The sequence below is a fragment of the Piliocolobus tephrosceles genome, chromosome 5 (genome assembly GCF_002776525.5).
Source record: "Piliocolobus tephrosceles isolate RC106 chromosome 5, ASM277652v3, whole genome shotgun sequence".
Lineage (NCBI taxonomy): Eukaryota > Metazoa > Chordata > Mammalia > Primates > Cercopithecidae > Piliocolobus > Piliocolobus tephrosceles.
Window position 1 is genome coordinate 141,211,645 of NC_045438.1, and position 22,292 is coordinate 141,233,936.

Consider the following 22,292-nt stretch of genomic DNA (forward strand, 5'->3'; position numbering starts at 1 on the left):
AGTAGAGACGGGGTGTCACCCTATTGGCCAGGCTGAGTCTCGAACTCCTGACCTAGTGATCTGCCCAGCTCGGCCTCCCAAAGTGCTGAGATAACAGACGTGAGCCACTGCGCCCGGTCAGTAGACTTGTATTTCTTAAAATCAGTTCAGTCAGACAAGTTTACAATGCACACGCATACCTGAAACAGTCAGGAACAAATCACTGGCGGCGAAAATGTGCGGCCCTGCGCAGGGCGAACGCGAAACGTTAGCTAAAGCCTCTGGGAAATGAAGTTCAGGAACTTCGTCGCGGAGTGTTCTGGGAACGCTGGTCCAGTGTGCCCGCCCGGCGCCGGCGTGCGGGGCGGGGCAGGGCCCTCTCGTAACGACCGGAAGTGACCGTTGAAGCCGGTTGTAGGCGTGGAAAGAGGTTGGCGCTCTGGAAGTCTAGCTGCTTCGGCTCCCTGCGTTAGGTCTGGTGGCGGTCAATGCGCTTCCGGACCCGGGATCAGAGTGTGTGGATCGCTATAAAGGGAGGGGAGCTCAGGTATCGCCATGGCAACAGCCAGCCCTCCGGACCCGTGACGTCACCCTTCTGGTTTCGCGCTTAGAGGCCTCTGTGGGAGAAAGCTGGGGAGTCCTCGAAGGGGGCGCACCTCGCCTCCTTCTGTGCGGGGCGGTCCCGCCCTGATCCCTTGGAGGGCTTTGTTCTTTTGTTCTGGCCTAAGGGGAAGTCGGGTGCCGGGCCCCGCCCTGCTTATCCACCTTCCAGCGTTAACGCTCTGCAACAGGTGTGTCTTCGTGTTATCCGACCTCGCAGGGGTGTGAGTCACAAATGTCCACAGACAGGTCTGTGGATGTCCCAGCCAGATTCTAGGGTGGGCACCAAGGGTTTTTTGGATCTGAGGCAGAACCTGCTTACCCGATCTCCACTCCGTTTTTGTTCATCGGAGTGCCACACGCCTCTCTAGTGCTCTCTTAGGGCACTTCTCTTGTGTAAGACCTCTTGGTCACTTTGCAAGATTCTGATGTGTGATTGTGTGACGTATGCTACTGACGCCATCCTGTGTCTTTTAGGATAGACAACCTCAGCGTGTTGCAGACTCCCTGCAAGGGGAGCTAGACATCTGAGTCCCAGACTGAGGTATCAGCTGAAGGAACGCTGCCTGGCGAACCCTGGTATTCAAGTTCCAGAGGAACGGGATGAGCTTCTGAGATGGAAGGTAGTGGGGTCGACTTAGGGGAGAGCGGGGTGATGGAGGCTTGAGAACAGTCATGCCTGGAGGATCAAATACTTGAGATCAGAGCAGGAGAGCTGGAAGGAAGGAACGGTATGCTTAGGGATTAGCAAAGAAATCAAATTACATTGTAGGGAGAGATTCTTTTTTATAGAGAGATACTTCGGGGAGGAGTTTATTTTTTCTTTCATTCCATTGGGGAATGAAAAGACATAATCATTCAGAATATCTGTGATCCCCACATGACTTCTGAATATTAAATATTAAAATTATAATGTTGAAGTCAGAAGACATCTTGGTAATTATCCCTTCAATGAAAGAGTCAGTTTTGAAATCTCCTTGGCAGATGGCAGTCTGTCAACCCTAGGCCAGAACTAGTGTGGCATTAAACTTGCCGTTTTGGGTGCAGACTATTCCCTTGTTGGCGTTCTTTTTTAGTTTGTTATATTAAACAGGTGTACTTGTTCCTGTAACTTTTGTGTTGATCTTATTTCTGAGTCCTCCAGAGAAAAGGAAACTGTCTGTTCTTTATTTCACACTGCTGCCCTTAAGATACGTGAATTCAGCTGTTACAACTCCTCATAAATTCTTTTCTAAGCAATATAGCCTCACTTCTTTTGATTGGTCTGTGTGATGTAACTAGACTTGTTCTCTGAAAACTCTCCTGCTTGTCAGCATTTTTCATAAAATGCAGTGCTTAATGGTAAACAGTTCTTTGGATGTGCTTTGAAAAGTACCTGAAAGAATAATGTACTACTTCCTTTGACTTGGATTATACTTCTGCTGTTTGGCATCAGATCACATTTGCTTTAAAAACTATCAGTGATGTACTGTAAACTTTAGATTTTTTTTTTACATAAACTGCAGTGATCTAGATTTACACCATTTTTTGTGTAATGGAATTATTATTATCCTTAATGTCAGGACTTAACATTTATGATTGTTCAATTTTTTGGTCACATGTTTTAGGCTTTCAGAATGATTATGAATCCTAATTTAGTTATTCAGTGTCTTAACTGTCCTTTCCAACTTAATGCCACTAGCAGATTTGATGAATATTCCTTCTGTTTCTTCCTGCATGTCATTGAAGTCCTATAGGGAAGTCCCTATAGACTTCCCTCTGCATTGGTGTTGTCTTTACATTCTTTAGGTATGGCTGTGCAATCAAGTTTGGTTTAACCTAACTATTATCATGCAGTCCTTTTTTTGCATTTGTTAAAAATAATATCATTAGAAATCTTAACATTATTCATATTATTCATGTGAATAATGTGGGTTTGGTCCATACTACTCTTCAATTTTTTGTCCTTCAAGTCTTTTTTACAGTGGATTTTTTAAATATATATTCTAAGTTTCTCAGAATTAAATCAGTCAAAGTAGTTTCATTAAAAGCCTTTGTTTTTTCTTTATTTTGGGGATTTCTCACAATTTTATCATTAGGATTAACTTTACTGAGCCTCTGTTCCTTGTAATAATTTTTGCAGCACATACTGAGCATTTACTATGTGCCAGGCACACAGTTGGTTTCTGTAACTGTTGCTGTTTTTGGTTCTGTTGGTTGCTGTTACTTGGAATAAAAAGCATCTTACCTAAGACATTTCTCTTGATTCTGTTTTCCTAAAGTCTTAGGTACCTGTCTGTGCATGTAGAACATTTTCTTTCACTGTTAAGAACTTCCAAGATAACACCTTCATTTTTTTCTTAAGACTTCTGTTACAAAACAGTTTTTCTTTACTGGTCAAAATCAAGTTGAGCATAATAGTTCCCTTTATTGCTTCCTCTGCTTTCTGAGGCATGACACCATTAATTAAGAATTTCTTGATTGATATATTTTTTACAAAATGAAACTTACGTACTTAGCCAAACAGTTGAAACTGCTTTTCTCCATATTATTCATCACCCCCACTTGCCTAAGCTGTCTATGTCATACTGTTGCCAGCATGGTGCTGCTTTTGTTTTTTTATTCTTTCTTTTGTTTTATCTATAGTTTCCATCAGGTTTCACACTCAGGATTATTGCATCACATACAATAATCCATCTCTTAGTCTGTCTCTTTATATCAGATCATTTTGCGTAAATTTTACCCAGCTCTCTTTTAAACAAGGATTGGTCATAAAACCCACACTAGGCCAGTTGGCTTTCTCTGGAATTTGAATCTTGGAACTAAAATCAGATGGCACTGACCTATCCTAATGGTTGTATCCCAAAGAGATTGTCCTTGCACCTTAGTGGTACAATTTAGATTCCCTGAAATTACTTGAGTTCTCTCCATTTGATTGTTTAGCTTTTCTTTTTGTTCTTCATGTTCCCCACTGTCTTTATATTTAGTCCGTTAGTTAATTTTTTTTTAAAGTTACATAGTTTTAAGGTCTTATGTCTTCCAGCCCAGCAAGCCTTGGTTAATGCCTAAAATATTGGGTTTCCCTTCTTTTTTTTCAGGTGCAAATTCACTTGGCTTATTGCCACTATCTCATGCATCTGTGTGTGGTTGTAAATATCCATCTTGACCCTTACCTGTTTTGATTGTTTTTTCTTAGTTTTTACCAAGCATCTCTTACAGCATTGCTAGTCTTTCTACTTCATACCTCATGTCTCATTCAAAAATTTTTTTTTTTGAGACTGAGTCTCGCTCTATCGCCCAGGCTGGAGTGCAGTGACGTAATTTCAGCTCACTGCAACCTCCGCCTCCCGGGTTCAAGCAGTTCTCCTGCCTCAGCCTCCTGAGTAGCTGGGATTACAGGTGCGTGCCACCATGCCCAGTTAATTTTTGTATTTTTAATAGAGACCGGGTTTCACCATGTTGGTCAGGCTGGTCTCAAACTCCTGACCTCAGGTAATCCGCCCACTTCAGCCTCCCAAAGTGCTGGGATTACAGGCGTAGCCACTGTGCCCAGCCAATCTCATTCAAATTTTTATATCCAGAGACATCTTCCCTCGCTAGTCTTTCTGCATACATTAAATTTCTAAGAGGAGAAAATTTTTCTTGTTTTACTTCTTTGTGGAAACAGGTGTACCTAGTTTGGTTTTCCTCACCACTATCTCCTCTTCAAGAGGATTTTGAAAGGTGTGTTTGTCAGACATTTGCCTCTAGTCTTTTAAAGATGAGAAAATTGAAGCCTAAAGAAGATGAGGGACTTGCATAATTATACATAATTAATTACCAGACGAGTCATTTTGAGAATCAGCCTTTCCTGTCAACCAGTACTCTGAATGGATTCCCCCAAGAGCAAAGTTTTTTTTGTTTTGTTTTGTTTTGTTTATTCAGGTATAAGTTATATACAGTAAAGTGCACAAATACTATACAGCATATAGCTTTTCAAATTTTTATGTATGTATAAACTAGTATAACCAAGATATGGAATGTTTCTAATGCCCCAGAAGTATCTTGTGCCTCTGCCCAGTCAGTTATCCCTCCAGAAGTACTATTCTAACTTTCATTACTATAGATCAGTTTGGTTGGTTTTTAAACTTAATATAAATGTAGTCATACAGTATGCATTATTTTCTGTCTGGCTTATTTTGCTCAACATTATGTTTATGAGATGCATCCATGTTGTTAATTATGTTAGTAGCACTTTCTTATATTTTGGAGTAATCCATTGTATGAAAATAAATGGTTTTTTATGCTGTGTTCTGTTGAAAGGCATTTGCGTTGTTTCCAGTTCTGAGATATTATGAATAAATCTGCAGTGAAGATCCTTGTACAAGTCTTTGATGGACATAAGCATTTTTATGGATGTAAGGACAGGAGTGGAATTGCTGAGTCATAGGATAGTCATATGTTTAGCTTAGTATAAACTACCAGTTTTCATAAGTGGTTGATACATTTATTCCATATACCAATCTAAAAAGTTCTAATTGCTTTATATTCTTGCCAGCAATTAGTATTGACCATGTCTATTTAATTTAAGACATTCTGTTGGGTGGGTAGAGTAAGTAGCATATGTCATTGTGATATTTAATTTGCATTAATAGCAAAGTTTTCAAAGGGCCTATGAAGACTTTGGGAAAGTAATCGGATTATTTCTTCATATTTTATATGTAGCAGAGAAAAGGCAGCAGAAATACTTTGCCTCACTTAATAAAGACATAGATTGAGTCATATAATACATATGACTTCTAAGTGTCTAGGTACAAAACTGAATCATAAAGCAATGCTTTACCTCCTGAGCCTACTGAGGAGGGTACCAGGGCCCCAGTTACCTTGTGACTTTTTTTGCATTCTAAAATGTAAAGGAAATGGCATAGTTTCTATTATTTTCAAATAGAAGAATAAACGGAATTTATGGATTGCTAGGAATAGCTAAACTGAACAGAAGTCATATGGCTCCTGCTTCTTCCCCTAGATCTGTCCTCTCCAGACTCCACCCTTCTCCAAGGGGGACATAATCTACTCTCATCAGCCAGTTTTCAGGTAAGATGTGGTTTCTTGAAATGCCATTTTATTCTTTAGAGGGTGATTGTGGTTTTTTTGTTTTGTTTTTTCTATTTATCCAAAAATCAGTGTTGGCAGTTCATTCTGGGCTCTTACCTGTCTAGTAACCACATTCCTAGCTCTGCCTCTCCAGCTTTAACTAATACATTCACCACTTACCTCTTGCTTAGTATCTTGCTATGCTCCAGGAATGGAGAGCAAAATAAGTACAAAACTTCATCCTTTTTTTTTTTTTTTTTTTTTTGAGATGGAGTCTTCCTCTGTCACCCAGGCTGGAGTGCAATGGCGGTGATCTCTGCTCACTGCAACTTCCGCCTGCTGGGTTCAAGCAATTCTCCTGCCTCAGCCTCCCGAGTAGCTGGGATTACAGGCCTGCACCACCACACCTAGCTAATTTTTTGTATTTTTAGTATAGACAGGGTTTCATCATGCTGGCCATGCTGGTCTTGAACTCCTGACCTCATGATCCACCCACCTTGGCCTCCCAAAGTGCTGGGATTGCAGGTGTGAGCCACCACGCCTGGCCCCAAAACTTGTTCCTTTAATAGGCCAAAATGACTACTAGAAAGTAAAACAGGTAAATGTAAGAAAGGTGAAATGAGTAATGTGGATATTAGAGAATGGAAAAATGTATGTGCTCTAGAAGGATTAGGAGAGTTTCATGGAGGTTGGCTGATTTGTGATGCCTCTAAAACAATAGGTGACATTTGGATATTTGAACAAGTAAGGTGGTGGGGATGGAGGTATGGATTCTAGGTATAGAGAAGATTATAAGCGGAAGTTCATAAGTAAGAATTAACAGATGTTACACAGGATTCAGAAAAATTTGGAAGAGATGGTTTATGGCAAGTGGTACATAAATGATTGAATGAAGTCAGAATACGAAAGCCTTGAATACCTGGATGAGAAGTTGAAGGCTTTATCGTGTAGGCCATTTATGAACCATTAATGATTTTTAATGGAAGAAAAGTGACCTGGACTGATTGAGAACTTAGACAGAAAAGGTAACAATTGCTCACCAGCCATAATCAACCTCAAGCCCTCCTCCTCCTTACAATTTTCCCCCTGCTTAATTCCTGTCCCATAACTGAATTTTCTTAACAAAGAAATGGTACCAGTTCTTCCCACTTTCAGCCCAAGTACTTTTGGTATTTTCTATTTAATTGGGGGATATATTGTGACAGTAAAGTGCACATATTTAAAAGTGAATAATTTGATAAGTTTTGATATACATACATTCATGAAACCATTACCACAATCAAGACAGTGAAAATATCCGTAATCAGAGAACATACCTTGTATGACTTGAATCTTTTCAAATTTATGGAGACTTGATTTTTTGTCCAGAGTGTGGTACATCTTGGTAAACTATCAGTGAGCAGTTGAAAAGAATGTATATTGCGCTGTTGTTTTATAGAATGTTCTATAGATGTATTCGTTTTCTATTGCTGCTATAATTAATTGCCATAAGCTTAGATGGCATAAAATAACACAATTTACCCACAGTTTTAGAAGTCAAAAGTCCAAAATAGGTTGTCAGGACAGCATTCTTCTGAAGGTTCTAGCGGAAGAACCTTTTCCAGCTTCTAGAGGCTGCTGTGTTCTTTGGATTGTGTCTACTTATTGTATCTTCAAAACTAGCACTGTGGCATCTTAAAATTTGTGTCTCTGTCTCTCTCTCTGACTCTGACTTGTCTTCTATCTTTGTATTTCCTACTCTGATCCGCTTACCTCCCTCTTATAAAGACCTTTGTGATTACCCTAAGCTCACCCATGTAATACAGAATAATTTCCTCACTCAAGGTCCTTAACCTGATCACATTTGTAAAGTCTCTTTTGCCATGTTAGGTAACAAATTCACAGGTTTCAGGGGTTAGGACATGGACATCTTTGGGAGGGCCTTGTTCTGTATACCACAGATACCAGTTTGGTCAACTTGGTTGATAGTGTTGTTCAAGTCTTTTATATCCTTACTGATTTCCTGTCTGCTTGTTTTATCAGTTATTGTGAAAGGGGTATTGAAATCTCAGACTGTTGTGGGTTGGTCCGTTTCTCCTTGCTGTTTTACTAATTTTCGCACCATATATTTTGAAGCTCTGTTATTAGGTGTGTAAACATTTAGGATTGTTATGTTCTCTTAATCAGTTGACTCCTTTATTGTTGAGAAATGGTGTTTTGAATGCCTGGTAATATCTTTTGCCTTGAAAATTACTTTGACATATGGTATTTTTTTTTTATATTTTTGCTTTTAACTTATTTGTATCTTAATATTTAAAGTGAGTTACTTACAAGCAACATGTAGTTGGGTTTTGCCTTTTTTTTTTTTTTTTTTGAGATGGAGTCTCGCTCTGTCGCCCAGCCTGGAGTGCAGTGGTGTGATCTCGGCTCACTGCAAGCTCCGCCTCCCTGATTCACGCCATTCTCCTGCCTCAGCCTCCCCAGTAGCTGGGACTACAGGCACCCACCACCACGCCTGGCTAGTTTTTTGTATTTTTAGTAGAGACGCGGTTTCACCATTTTAGCCAGGATGGTTTTGACCTCCTGACCTCATGATCCGCCCGCCTCGGCCTCCCAAAGTGCTGGGATTACAGGCGTGAGCCACCCCGCGCAGGTTGTGCTTTTTTTTTTTTTTTTTTTTAATCAAACCTGGAAATCTCTGCTTCTTGGGGTATTTAGACCATTTGTATTCAATATTATCTTACATGTAATGTGTTACATTTAAATATAATGTGACTTTTGATATGGATAAGTCTTTTACCTTGCTGTTTGTTTTCTATTTGTTTTGTATTGTCTTTTTTCTTTTTTTCCTTCTATTCTTACCTTCTTTTGGATTGAATATGCTTATGATTCTATTTTATCTCCTTCATTAGCTTATTAGCCATAACTCTTTGCTATTTTACTTGTTGCTTTAGGGATTCATATTTGTTTTAATCATCATTTACTTTCAAGTGATAGTCCATTTTACTCAGAATAGTGTATTTCCATTTTCCCCCCCACCGCAATTTTAATGCTATTGTTGCCATATATTTTACTTGTTACATATATTATAAATCTCATAATACTTTGTTGTTATTTCCTTGAAGCAGCCAATTATCTTTGAAAGATATTTAAATAATAAGAAAATAATTGTGTATAATTATTACAATGCTCACTGTGTGATGACCATTTTTGGTATTCTTTATTTGTTTTTATAAATCAGTGGTTCACAATTGTCAGTGATTTTGCTTCCCAAGGAGCAACATTTGGGAGTGTTAGGGGACTTCTTTGATTGTCAAGACTTGGTAGGGAGTGCTGTTAGCATCTAGTGGGTTGAGGCCAGTGATATCTCCATACACAGGACAGGCCCCCCCACTTATCTAAGATATCAATAGCGCCAAGGTTGAGAAACCTTGGTGTCGAACCATATTTTCATCTGGTATCTTTTTTTTTTTTTTCCTGCTTGAAGGACTTCCTTTAACATTTCTTATAGTGTAGGTCTGCATGAATAATACTTTCAGGTTTCTATGTCTAAAGAAGTCTTTATTTTGCCTTTGTTTATTAATTCTAGTGTGATAGATTTCTTTTTTTCAGTATTTGATGTTGCTCCAGTGTCTATTATTTCTAACAAAAAAGTTACTGTTGTTTTTATCTTTGTTTTTTATATTTGTGTATCTTTTTTCCTCAGATTACTTGTAAGATTTTTTTCTATCATTGAGTTTGAGCTATTTGATTATGATGTATTTTGGTGCAATTTTTTTGTGTGTTATCATCAAGTTTGGAAAATAATCAGCTGTTATTTCCTCAGAAATGTTTTTTGGTCCCCTCTCATCTTTCCCCTCCCCCTGACCTGGTACTCCAATTACACATAAAGCAGGCCACTTAAAGTTCTCCTAGAGCTCCCCAAGGCTCTTTTTTTTAAATTATTTTTTAATTTTATTTTGAATAGCTTTGATTTCTGTGTCTTTGAAGTTACTAATCTCTCTCTTCAAAGCTTACTCTTCTGTTAATACTACCTGGTGAATTTTTTTAAATCTCAAAACATTCTCATTTTCAGCTCTAGAAGTTCCATTTAGGTTTTTTTTGTTTTTTGTTTGTTTTTTTGTTTTTTTTTTTAATGTCTTTCATATCTCTGCCTGATGTTTTGAACATATGGAATACAGTCATAAAAACTTTTGATGTTCTTATCTTTTAACTGTTTCAATTGATTGACTTTTTTCCTTATTATGGGTTGTATTTTCCTGCTTCCCTGCATTGCCTGATAATTTTTTGTTTGTTTGTTTGTTTTTGAGACAGAGTCTCACTCTGTCACCCAGGCTGGAGTGCAGTGGCACAGTCTCAGCTCACTGCAACCTTTGCCTCCTGGGTTCAAGCAATTCTCCTGCCTCAGCCTCCTGAGTAGCTGGGATTACAGGTGCGTACCACCACGCCTGGCTGATTTTTTTGTATTTTTAGTAGAGATGGCGTTTCGCCATGTTGGTCAGGCTGGTCTCAAACTCCTGACCTTGTGATCCACCCACCTTGGCCTCCCAAAGTGCTGGGATTACAGGTGTGAGCCACCGTGCCCAGCCGCCTGATAATCTTTGATTGGATGCCACACACTGAATTTTACCTTACTGGGTTCTGAATTTTTTATATTCATATAAAATATTCTTGGCCGGGCACGGTGGCTCAAGCCTGTAATCCCAGCACTTTGGGAGGCCGAGTTGGGCGGATCATGAGGTCAGGAGATCGAGACCATCCTGGCTAACACGGTGAAACCCCGTCTCTACTAAAAATGCAAAAAAGTTAGCCGGGTGTGGTGATGGGTGCCTGTGGTCCCAGTTACTCGGGAGGCTGAGACAAGAAAATGGTGTGAACCCAGCAGGAGGAGCTTGCAGTGAGCCGAGATCGTGCCACTGCACCCCAGCCTGGGCAACAGAGGGAAACTCCATCTCAAAAAAAAAAAAAAAAAAAAGTTATTGAACCTTATTCTGGGATACAGTTAAGTTACTGGAAACAGTGTGTTCCTTTCAAGCCTTTTAAGATTTGTTAGGTGGGCCCAGAACAGCATTTAGTCTCAGGCTATTTATTTCCGACTATAGAGGCAGGACCATTCTGAGTGTTCTAGCCAATGCCTCATGAATTATGAAGTTTTCCATTTTGGCTGATGTATTTCCAGTCCTTTTTGAGCACTGGTACTGGTCCCTTGACTCCTTTTAGATGATTCTTTCACTGGCCTCAGATAGTCTCATCACACCTCTGCACAGATTGGTACTTTTCTGAATACTCAAGAGGGAACCTCTGCAGTTTTCCTTGCTTCTCTCTTTGTGTAGCTCTCTCCTCTCCAACACTGTGTCTTGTGAACTCTAGTCACCTTGATTTTCCAAACTCTCAGCTCTGTCTCTTCAGTTCCAGAAATCTGCTGGGCTACTCCTGGGTTCCACCTCCCTACACCAGTGTTTGGAAACTCTAAAGGCAGTAAACTAGAGCTATTGTAGGGCTCGTATCATTTGTTTCGTCATTCTCAGGGATCACTTTTCTTTGTTACCTGAGGTTCAGTGTGTTGGAAACTTTTGTTTCATTTTGTCTGGAATGTATTATTTCATGTAGGAGAGTAAATCCAATTATTGTTAATTCCATGTTGGGCACAGCTTGATCCTATTGACATCTGTATTTTGAACTGTAAGCAATGTTAGGGCTGATCTAGTGTAGCCTTACTCTAGGGCTGTGTTTCAGGGACCCATGACCATGCTTTAGTTCAGTGATTTGTTGGAATGATTCATATGACTCAGTAGCATAAATCATGGCTAAAGAATACTATAGCAAAGCATACAAAAGAGGATCAGAAGGAAAAGGGTATTCATAAGCAGAGTCCAGAGAAATCAGGTACAGGCTTCCGAGCCCTCCCTCTGTGATGATCATACAGATGCACTTTCTCTGTTGTTATTGTGAGCCACAGAAACATGAGAAATGTCTACCCAGGGAATCCTGCTTGAGTCTTAGAGTCCAAATTCATAAAGGTTGCTGATCACGTTGGCCTTTACCTGCCATATGACCAGCTATAGTATAGACCCCACACTCCACACCTGGTACACATCATAAATTTCCATGTTTCTTTAAATGATGTTGACAGTTTGGTACAACTTGTCCCAGTGCACTGGGCACACAGAATAACATCATTAATCAGTGACTAGGCACACAGAATTATGTCAATAATTAGTGACCATGGAAGTGTTCAAAGGTTTAGTTTTCAGAGCTTGTTCAAGGGTCAAAACCAAGGATCTAGGCGTCCCTGGAATTTAGCAAGGAATGAGCCAACCAGACCTGCTGCTTAGCTCTTTCCTCACAGTCTGGACTTGTCCTGCTCCTAAAGTGTCCTGGAACTGTTTGTGGGAGCTGGCTGTGCACATAACTTCTCAACTCTATTCAGTTATGTCTTGTTGGTAACTTTGCATTGACCATGGAGATTGTATTTACACCAGATTTGTGGTATTCCTTTTCTCTGCAGCTCCCTCCTCTCCAGTATCTATCCTGCAGATTCCTTGCTTCAGTAGTTCTGAACTTTCAACTTTGTCTCCTCAGCTCAGTAAGACCACTGCTTTGGTAGAGCTCTGCCTCTCTGCTCTGCAGTCTGGACAGTTCCTCAGGCAAAAAGTTAAGGGGATTCTGGGGCTCATGTTAGTGTTTCCCTTCTCTCCGTATCACTTCTGTCCTGCCTGCTGTTCAAAATATGAAAACACTTGTTTCAGATATATTGTTCAGTTTTATTTATATTGGAAGAGCTAGTCCAGTTGCTTTGTCATGGTTAGAGGGAAAAGTCCTAAAGATTTAATATATTTGTATTTTTTAAACAAAGTTCATGCTCTCTCACTTAGTTTTAAATACATAGCAATAAAAAAAAAGCAGGAAGTTCCCTGCATTGCCTGTAGGTCCCACTACCCAGTCCCACCAATAGTATTTGGTTGAGTATTCTTTCAGATTTTTTTCTGTTCATTTACATATAAACTTTCTTCCTATTCATAAAAAGAAAAGTAGGATCGTACCCTAGAGTGCAGTGGTATGATCATAGGTCACTGCAACCTCGAACTTCTGGGCGGAAGCAATCCTCCCACCTCAGCTTCCTGAGAAGCCGGGACTACAGGTGCATGCCACCACGCCCAGCTTATTTCTATTTTTATCTTTAGTGCCGACGAGGTCTCACTATGTTGCGCAGGCTGGTCTTGAACTCGGGCTCAAGCAGTCCTCCCATCTCGGCCTCCCAAAGTGTTGAGATTGCAGGTGTGAGCCACAATGCCTGTCCTCCTGTGTACATATTTTCTAATGAGTACATATAGATATACCTCATTTGATAACTATCTATATAAAGTGTCTTAGTATGGGTGTACCATATATTTTTTAACCACTATGCTATTAATAGACATGTAAGTTTGATTTTTTTTTCCTTCCACACAAATGATGTTGAAATGGCAATTGTACATATGTCTTTGTACCTAGAAGAGTTTCTGAAGAATAAATTTCTAGAAGTAGGATGACTGGATCGAATGGTATTTCCATTAAAGTTTTGATAGATCTTGTCAGATTGCCCCCTAGATAGATTGCATTTGGGTTCTCTTTCCACCATAGTATACATGAGCACTTCAGCAGTGTTACCCAGTCTGATATTTTACTGTTCAACTGTATTTTTAGGGGAGGGGAGCATCTTTTCATGGTTTCACATTTTCCACGGTGACTTGCTTATTTGGGTTGTTGACCTTTATTGTTGCTATTTTTGTGAGTAGTTGATCTTTTTTTCCCCCTTAATTTTTAGTTGACATGTAATAATTGTACATATCCATAGGATACAGAGTGATATTTTGGTATGTGAATACAATGTGTAATGATAAAATCAGGATAATTAGCATATCCATCACTTTGAATATTTATCACTTCTTTGTGTTGTGAATATTCCAAATCCTCACTTCTATTTTCTTGTAATTATACACGAAATTATTGTTAACCATATTCACCCTATAGTGCTATAGACACTGGAACTTATTCCTTCCGTCTACCTGTAACTTTGTAACTGTTAGCCAGTCTTTCCCTAACCTTCCCTCCTCACTACCCTTTCCAGCCTCTAGTAAGCACAGTTCTACTCTCTATGAACTCATTTTGTTTTTGTTTGCTCCTACATGTGAATGATAACATGCGATATTTATCTTTCTGTGTCTGGCTTATTTCACTTAACATAATGTCCTGCAGGTTCATCCATGTTACCACTAATGACAGGATTTTATTCTTTTTTTTAATGGCTGAATGGTATTCCATTGTGTATATACACCACATTTTCTTTATCCGTTCATCTGTTGATGGACATTTAGGTTGATTCTATATCTTAGCTGTTGTCAATAAAGCTGTAGCAAACATGGGGATGCATGTGTCTCTTTGGTATACTGATTTCCATTACTTCGGATAAATACCCATTAGTAGGATTGCTGGCTCATATGGTAGTTCCATATTTAGTTTTTTTGAGACAGTGCCAAACTGTTTTCCATAATGGTTGTACTAATTTACCTTCCTACCTGTGGTGTATCCTTGCCAGCATTAGTTATTTTTTGTTTTGTCTTTTTGACTAACTGGGGTGAGATATCTCATTATGATTTTGATTTGCCTTTAGTGATGTTGAGCATTTTTCATATATTTGGGTGTTTATATATCTTCTTTTGAGAAATGCTTATTCAGATACTTCATCCACTTTTTAATGGTATTATTTATTTATTTTCTGTTGATTTGAGTATATTCTGGATATTAGTCCCTTGTGAGATGAATAGTTTGCAAATATTTTTGCCCCTTCTACAGGTTGTCTTGAACTCTGTAGATTTTTTTTATTGTGCAGAAGTTTTTTTAGTTAAATTGCCTTTTGTTTATGATGTCTTATAGATGTTTTACATTGTTATGTGGTTGTATCTATCAGTCTGTCTCTGCATCATGTAAATTTTGCCTTCCAGATTTCAAGCTTATACAAATATTTTCCTGTTTTTTATTCTATATTATTTTGACTTTTTCTTTAAAATTTCATCTTTAGGTTGGCAGGAATTTTTGTGTGTGTTGTGAAGTAAGGATCTCACCTTAATTTTTTTTTCATAGACAGTTGTTTGTTATGGCATGATTTAGTGACTAATCCATCTTAACTAATTTAACTTTTAACTTACTTTTAACTAATTAACTTTTAACCAATTTGAAAGCAGCTTAATGCCTTTCAACTCTTACAAATATGAGTCTATTTCTGGATTTTCTATTTTATTTCATTTTGTTTCATTCCACACTAGGCCATTTTTAAATTACTTTATCTTTTGAAATGTATTAGGGCAAGTCTTTCCACGTCTCTTTTTCAAAAAACCTTTGGGTGCTCTTGCACATTGTAGGTAGTAAAAAATATTATTGATGATAATAGTTAAACCATTAATACTTAACATATGTTGGAACACAGAGATGATGGTAATGATGATGATGAAGGACAACAATGGCCATATTGACTGAGCACTTATTATATTCCAGACATTAAATTAAGCATTTCACCTGGAATGTTTTATTTAATTCTTACAATAACCCAATGGATGAGGCACTGTTTTTACATTTATTTTATAAAGGAGAAAATGTCAAGATTATTTTGCAGACATCCAATAGATTGCCTTACTTCTGTCAGTATTGCTAACTTTACCCCTTTCCTAAGTAAAGGCTTATGGCTAAGCAGAAATATGTTTGGTATTTCAGGAATCAGTGACTTTTAAGGATGTGATAGTGGACTTTACCCAGGAAGAATGGAAACAGCTGGACCCTGGCCAGAGAGATTTGTTCAGAGATGTGACATTGGAAAATTATACACACCTGGTCTCTATAGGTAAGGATAACTTCTCTGAGTTAATATCAAGGGGTGTTCAGGAGAAGGGCTCTCTCGTGCTCAGGGGAGTTTGCCTTTAAGTTTAGTAACCAACAATTTCTAAATTTCTAAAGTTTTTGAAAAGGTTTCTACCATCCTAGCAAGCAGAGGACAAAATAATAATTTTCCTGAACCCAGATCAGTTCCCAAATTATACTCCCACCATATCTGGGAACTGGTAACACTGAAGGTTGATACGTTATCCACTCCCATCAGGTTTTTACTACATGCCATTTCTTCTAAAGACAAAGTGGTGATTGAATTCTGATATGTTACTTTTCCCTTACTGCAGGTTTCTTTCTTTTTTTCCCTAATGAACAGGACTCCAAGTTTCTAAACCTGATGTGATTTCCCAGTTAGAGCAAGGGACAGAGCCATGGATCATGGAGCCAAGCATTCCAGTAGGTACCTGTGCAGGTAAGTCATGGATTGCCAGCAGATGAATATCGTTAACTCCGACTGTCAGCCTGATAAGAGAGGATTTTATGTCTGAAGTGTAGATGTACTTTCTTCCCTTCAAAGTATTTCCTATGGAGAAATGGGAAAGCATCTGTTTTCTGGACTTTCTTATACTTTGTTATGTCACTAATTGTTGCAATATATATTCTATGTTATAGAACATAGATTCTATGTTATAAATGTTCCTTTTTGAGATGTCCTTCCTACCGTTTTACAAAATCCACCTCTCATACTGGACTTTGCATTACATCTCTTTCTGCTTCCTTTAGGACCATGATCTCATAATTATCACCATACTTTTCAGTCCTTACAATTTTTTATTTTGGGTCTACAGGCTCCATTCCTAGTACTTTTACATAGAAATACCTAACCTATATTTCCAAATAGATTTACTCCATAATATGAATCTTTATGGCCACCATTCAGTTTCTCTTTTCTTTCCCAACCAAACTCAACAAAAATGAATTGCGTACCTGCAAGCTTTATTTCTTTATCACCTAATTCCTAGTAACATGTATAGCTTCTGATTTTTTTTTTTTCTTTTTTTGAGACAGAGTCTCACTCTGTTGCCCAGGTTGTAGTGCAATGGCCTAATCTTGGCTTACTACAGCTTCTGCCTCCCAGGCTCAAGCAATCCTCCCACCTCAGCCTCCCGAGTAGCTGGAACTACAGGTGTATGCCACCATGCCTGGCTAATTTTTGTATTTTTAGTGGAGACAGGGTTTCACCTTGTTGCCCAGGCTGGTCTTGAACTCCTGGGCTCAAGTGATCTACCCCCCTCAGCCTCCCAAAGTGCTGCAATTACAGGTGTGAGCCACTGCACCTAGCTAGCTTCTGGTTTTATCACTTTATCATACAGTTTTTGAAATTATGAATAACTTTCTTCTAAATCATCAGTTTTCAAACTGCATGAAGTAACCTAAGGATCTGACCCTAGAAAAATAAACAAACCTAGTCATTCTAGGTAAGGGATACATCTCTATAGTTAATGGGATGTAGGTGAGGTTCTTCTTTATGGGGGAAAATTGTGTGCCATGTTCAAACTTTAGCAAGTTTCTAACTGGAGTACCACTCAGAGATTTTTTTTTTTAAATAGGCAGTTACGTGTTATGAATGTTCAACAGGATTGCATAGAATGTAACATCTCCCCAACCCCCACCCTGCCTCCAACCATGAATACTTTTTTTTCATATCACATCTGTAAAATATTTCTCTTAGAATGGTTTCATGGAACATACTTTAGAAAGCTTAATTTTTAAAAAAAGAAGAACTTTAATAACTGGGGCTTATGGTTAGTTAACTTTTGGAAAAAGCAAGTTGTCAAGTTTTATCACAAACTAAAAATGAAGTTTTACTTGACCAGATAGAAAACCGTTTTAAACCATTTAAATGTGTATTGAAAAACTTAGGCTTTTCAAAAAATACTTTTTACCAAAAAGATTTATTTAGGCAAAAATAATAACCTCCACACCCCATGTTGTATAGATAATTTATATAGTTCCAGTTACCTGGTCAGTGAACAGAAGGCAAGCACTTGAGATATTTAGCTCCATTCTATTGGTTACTTTTTATTGCTGGAATTTGACCTGATGATGATTGTCTTGGTAAATCAGCCCTCAATTCTATCTTTATCAGCATCTAGAATAGATTTATTCTTAGCTGATGAGTTGGCTACTTTTGTCTTTATAAAAAGGATGTATAGTTTTGTAGATATCTCTACAGGTAGTGATATTGTGACAGTACCTACATTGAGGTGGCCACTAACCCTGGGCCTAGTCTACATAATTTCCCTTATCCTCTTTATTGCCATCTTCTCGGAGCTGTCTTGATGATCTTGACCCTCAGAATCATGATCTATAACCCTGACATGTATCTGTCTCACTGGTCTACCTTGTTTTCTTGTCCCCTGGTTGTCAACACCCTCGATTACTTCTCCACACATGGGATGTCAGAGTACTATGGTCAATGTCTGTAGACTTTGCGTGTAGTAAAGGGAGAATTGCTTTCTGCAATAGGGATGGTATTTTCAATCTGGTCTTTGGGAACTTTCTCCATCCCTTCATTTTTTGCCCTGCGCCTTATATTCTAGTACTTCTGTTGGTTATTGAGTAGAGGAGATGATGACATAGATAATATTGGCCATGGTCTGTTTCATGTTGCCTTTGAGTGGAACTCCAGCCAGGGTTGGAGATCTGCCACTTCCATGCACTGTTCTTTAACAGCATCAGACTCCACGGTCTCCATATCTTTCATTGTGAAGTACTTCCAGAGGTGTTCTTTATGGCAACCTGCTGTGCAAACATACCTTCCTTGGTGTCGTTTCTGTTGATGAAAACGTATTTATTTTTTGAACAATCGGCTGTTTCCAAAGCCTGTATTGTTTTGATCTTGTCCCTCCTGTAGAAATTCTACTGCTGTGAGGCTGCCTACACTAATACATGCTGTGCTATTACCCATAGTGCCAGGTGTGGAGGGGATGCTAGGCAGCTCTGGGGTCTGCCCCACTGCTCATGCTTGCAGTGATAGTGGTAGTGGTAGTAATAGTGACTGGGTTTGCAATATGGGAAAGATTCAGGATCCTCTGGAGTCTGCTGTAAACTTCTGATACCATTGAAACTGAAGAAATGCTGTTTTAAACGCAGCCTTTGTTCTTTAAGGATATTGCCAGCATTGACTACCCTGCTTCTTTTAGTTGTCATCTCTCTTGTTTTGGGCAACAGTTTACTTCCTGAATATGTACTTTCCTGGTTGTGTTTCTTCTGTTGTTTTGTGTGTTTGCTGATAAACTGCTTTCTTTCATTAGTATATTTTATTAATTCTGTTACCCTGACTATTCTGAAGGATCTTCCCTCTGCCTCTGCTCTTTTTCACATATTTTTCTAAAGCTTTAGCTATTGTTGTCCTTCCTTTTTTGAGCTGATACTTTCCATCCTACATTTGAACATCCTTATTATTCTGATGTTGGCATCTTTTACTTGTACAAACACTACTATAGTCCAGCTCTCCATTACTTTTCTTAATTCTCAAAATGCCTAGACTTGAACTTGTTAGTTTCTCCCTGCTAAAGTATTTCCTCTACTATTTACAATTCTTCCCAGATCTAGCAATGATGTGATTATTTCTTCAGTGTTCCAGGCTAAAACACATGGGGTCTTAGCTAAAATCTTTCCTGTTTGTTCTGTCTTTAAATCGTGGTTCTTGCATTTTTTGTTTTGTTGTTTATTAGCAAGGAATCCCAATTCAAACTGCCCCCTTCAGATTCAGTTCATCTCTGTCTACTCTTAGCCATCTCTGTTGTCACCTTTATAATCAACTATTATCTAAAATGTTTTTCCTAACTGGTTCTTGGAGATTATCTACGAAATTGAATTAGACATCCTTTTGCCACTTTTGTATTTTATTTATAATTCTCCTTAGCTCTTTCCAACTTTCTCCCCAAATAATATGGCTATATATTTGAAAACCTTTAGAATTTTCCAAGGGATTTATTTTTTAGTATCATAATTCCCACATAGCAGTTTATTTTTTCTCTATTCAGAGAACATTGGAATTTTCTTTTTCTTTTAGACTGGGAGACAAGACTTGAAAATAGTGTGTCAGCCCCAGAGCCTGACATTTCTGAAGAAGAGCTATCTCCAGAGGTAATAGTGGAAAAACACAAAAGAGATGATTCTTGGAGTTCCAACTTGCTAGAAAGTTGGGAATGTGAAGGCAGTTTAGAGAGGCAGCAAGCAAACCAACAGACATTGCCAAAGGAAATAAAGCTGACTGAAAAGACAATACCCAGTTGGGAAAAAGGCCCTGTAAATAATGAATTTGGGAAAAGCATCAATGTGAATTCAAACCTTGTAACACAAGAACCATCTCCAGAAGAGACCTTTACGAAAAGAAGCATCAAACAGAATTCAAACCCAGTTAAAAAAGAGAAATCTTGTAAGTGCAATGAATGTGGGAAAGCTTTTAGTTATTGTTCAGCTCTTATTCGCCATCAGAGAACACATACTGGAGAAAAACCCTACAAATGTAATGAATGTGAAAAAGCCTTCAGCCGGAGTGAAAACCTTATAAACCATCAAAGAATTCATACTGGAGATAAACCATATAAATGTGATCAGTGTGGAAAAGGCTTCATTGAGGGTCCATCTCTTACTCAACATCAGAGAATTCATACTGGAGAAAAACCATATAAATGTGATGAATGTGGGAAAGCCTTTAGTCAGAGGACCCATCTTGTTCAGCATCAGAGAATTCATACTGGCGAGAAGCCATATACTTGTAATGAGTGTGGAAAAGCCTTTAGCCAGAGAGGCCATTTTATGGAACATCAGAAAATTCATACAGGAGAAAAACCTTTTAAATGTGATGAATGTGATAAAACCTTCACCAGGAGCACACACCTTACTCAACATCAAAAAATTCATACCGGAGAAAAAACCTATAAATGTAATGAATGTGGAAAGGCCTTCAATGGGCCCTCAACTTTTATCCGTCATCATATGATTCATACTGGTGAAAAACCGTATGAATGCAATGAATGTGGGAAAGCCTTCAGCCAGCACTCAAACCTCACTCAGCATCAAAAAACACATACTGGGGAGAAACCCTATGATTGTGCAGAATGTGGAAAATCTTTTAGTTACTGGTCATCCCTTGCTCAACACCTGAAAATTCATACTGGAGAAAAACCTTACAAATGCAATGAATGTGGAAAGGCCTTCAGTTACTGCTCATCCCTTACTCAACATCGGAGAATTCACACGAGAGAAAAGCCCTTTGAATGCAGTGAATGTGGAAAGGCTTTCAGTTATCTCTCAAACCTTAATCAGCATCAGAAAACTCATACTCAAGAGAAAGCTTATGAATGTAAAGAATGTGGGAAAGCTTTTATTCGGAGTTCATCTCTTGCTAAGCATGAAAGAATTCATACTGGAGAGAAACCCTATCAATGTCATGAATGTGGGAAAACCTTCAGTTATGGTTCATCCCTTATTCAGCATAGGAAAATCCATACTGGAGAACGACCTTACAAGTGTAATGAGTGTGGGAGAGCATTCAACCAGAACATACACCTTACACAACATAAGAGAATTCATACAGGAGCCAAGCCTTATGAGTGTGCTGAGTGTGGTAAAGCCTTTCGACATTGTTCATCTCTTGCTCAACATCAGAAAACTCACACAGAAGAAAAACCCTACCAGTGTAATAAATGTGAAAAGACCTTTAGCCAGAGCTCCCATCTAACTCAGCATCAACGAATTCACACTGGGGAGAAGCCCTATAAGTGCAATGAATGTGACAAAGCCTTTAGCCGGAGCACTCATCTGACTGAACATCAGAATACTCATACTGGAGAGAAACCTTATAACTGTAATGAATGCAGAAAGACTTTTAGCCAGAGCACATATCTCATTCAGCACCAGAGAATTCATTCAGGAGAGAAGCCTTTTGGATGTAATGATTGTGGAAAATCCTTCAGATATCGCTCTGCTCTCAACAAACATCAGAGACTGCATCCTGGCATATGACAATTCCAGGAACATCATAAATTTAGGGGATATATTTACTTTAGTTTGTCCTTTTGTTAAGTACTGAAGAATCAGAGTGGATTTAGAAACTGCTTGAAATCTTTTAAATTTTCACTATCATGTTATGAAATGGAAAGTACATTGGGCTGAACTAATCCAATTGTTATTAAGCCACTTTGTGGCATTAGAAAACTCTACTGTTTTAAGCTTTAGTTTCCTTTATGGAATGAAGGATTTGGAGTAGATTATTTCAAAAGTAGTTTGGAGTTTTATAATCAGTTTTGAATATTTACGATATTTTCTTGAATGGGTTTACTATACATCAGCATTTTGCTGTGTTGCATCTAGAATGTGTATGTTTATGCATGTTTTGCCAATAGAATTTGTGCTTCAGTAACTAGATTGGGGATCTAGTATGCTCCTGCTCTAATGTGTTTACATTGTTTAGGTAACTGGTTCCTAATAAAAAATTATAAAATACCCTCAAATTAACAATTCAGTTGCATATAATAGCCTAACTCAGTAAGAATATTAAAACTTACTATTCTTCTTCTTCTTCTAGTCTGTTTTTAATATTTTAGGAGTTTACCACAACAACAGAGGTCCACTTCTACAACTTAAACTGGTGTTATTTTACCCTGGTTGCATATTGGAGTCACCTGGTGTCTTAATTTGTGCTGTTATGTTAAATTACAATAGACTAGGTATCTTAAACAATAGAAATTTGTTTAAAGCTGGAAGAGGCTAGGAAGTCCAAGATCAAGGTCCTAGCAGATCCAGTG

At 38.4% G+C, this 22,292-nt stretch overlaps 1 protein-coding gene across 3 annotated transcripts; it reads left to right on the top strand.

The window, feature by feature from the left end:
• The first annotated feature begins 381 nt into the window (after positions 1-381).
• ZNF184 (zinc finger protein 184) lies at positions 382-22,067 on the top strand. Of its 3 annotated transcripts, none has more exons than XM_023191621.1 (6): positions 382-770; positions 1,057-1,202; positions 5,564-5,631; positions 15,361-15,487; positions 15,848-15,943; positions 19,553-22,067. In XM_023191621.1, exons 2-6 carry the CDS (start codon positions 1,196-1,198, stop codon positions 21,508-21,510), a joined length of 2,256 nt encoding a protein of 751 aa, XP_023047389.1. In that variant the 5' UTR covers positions 382-770; positions 1,057-1,195; the 3' UTR covers positions 21,511-22,067. The 3 variants fall into 3 exon arrangements, with proteins under 3 accessions (XP_023047389.1, XP_023047390.1, XP_023047391.1); XM_023191622.1 differs by having other exon boundaries at positions 382-526; XM_023191623.1 differs by lacking the exons at positions 382-770; positions 1,057-1,202; positions 5,564-5,631 and having other exon boundaries at positions 15,367-15,487; positions 15,819-15,943.
• Positions 22,068-22,292: the final 225 nt, after the last annotated feature.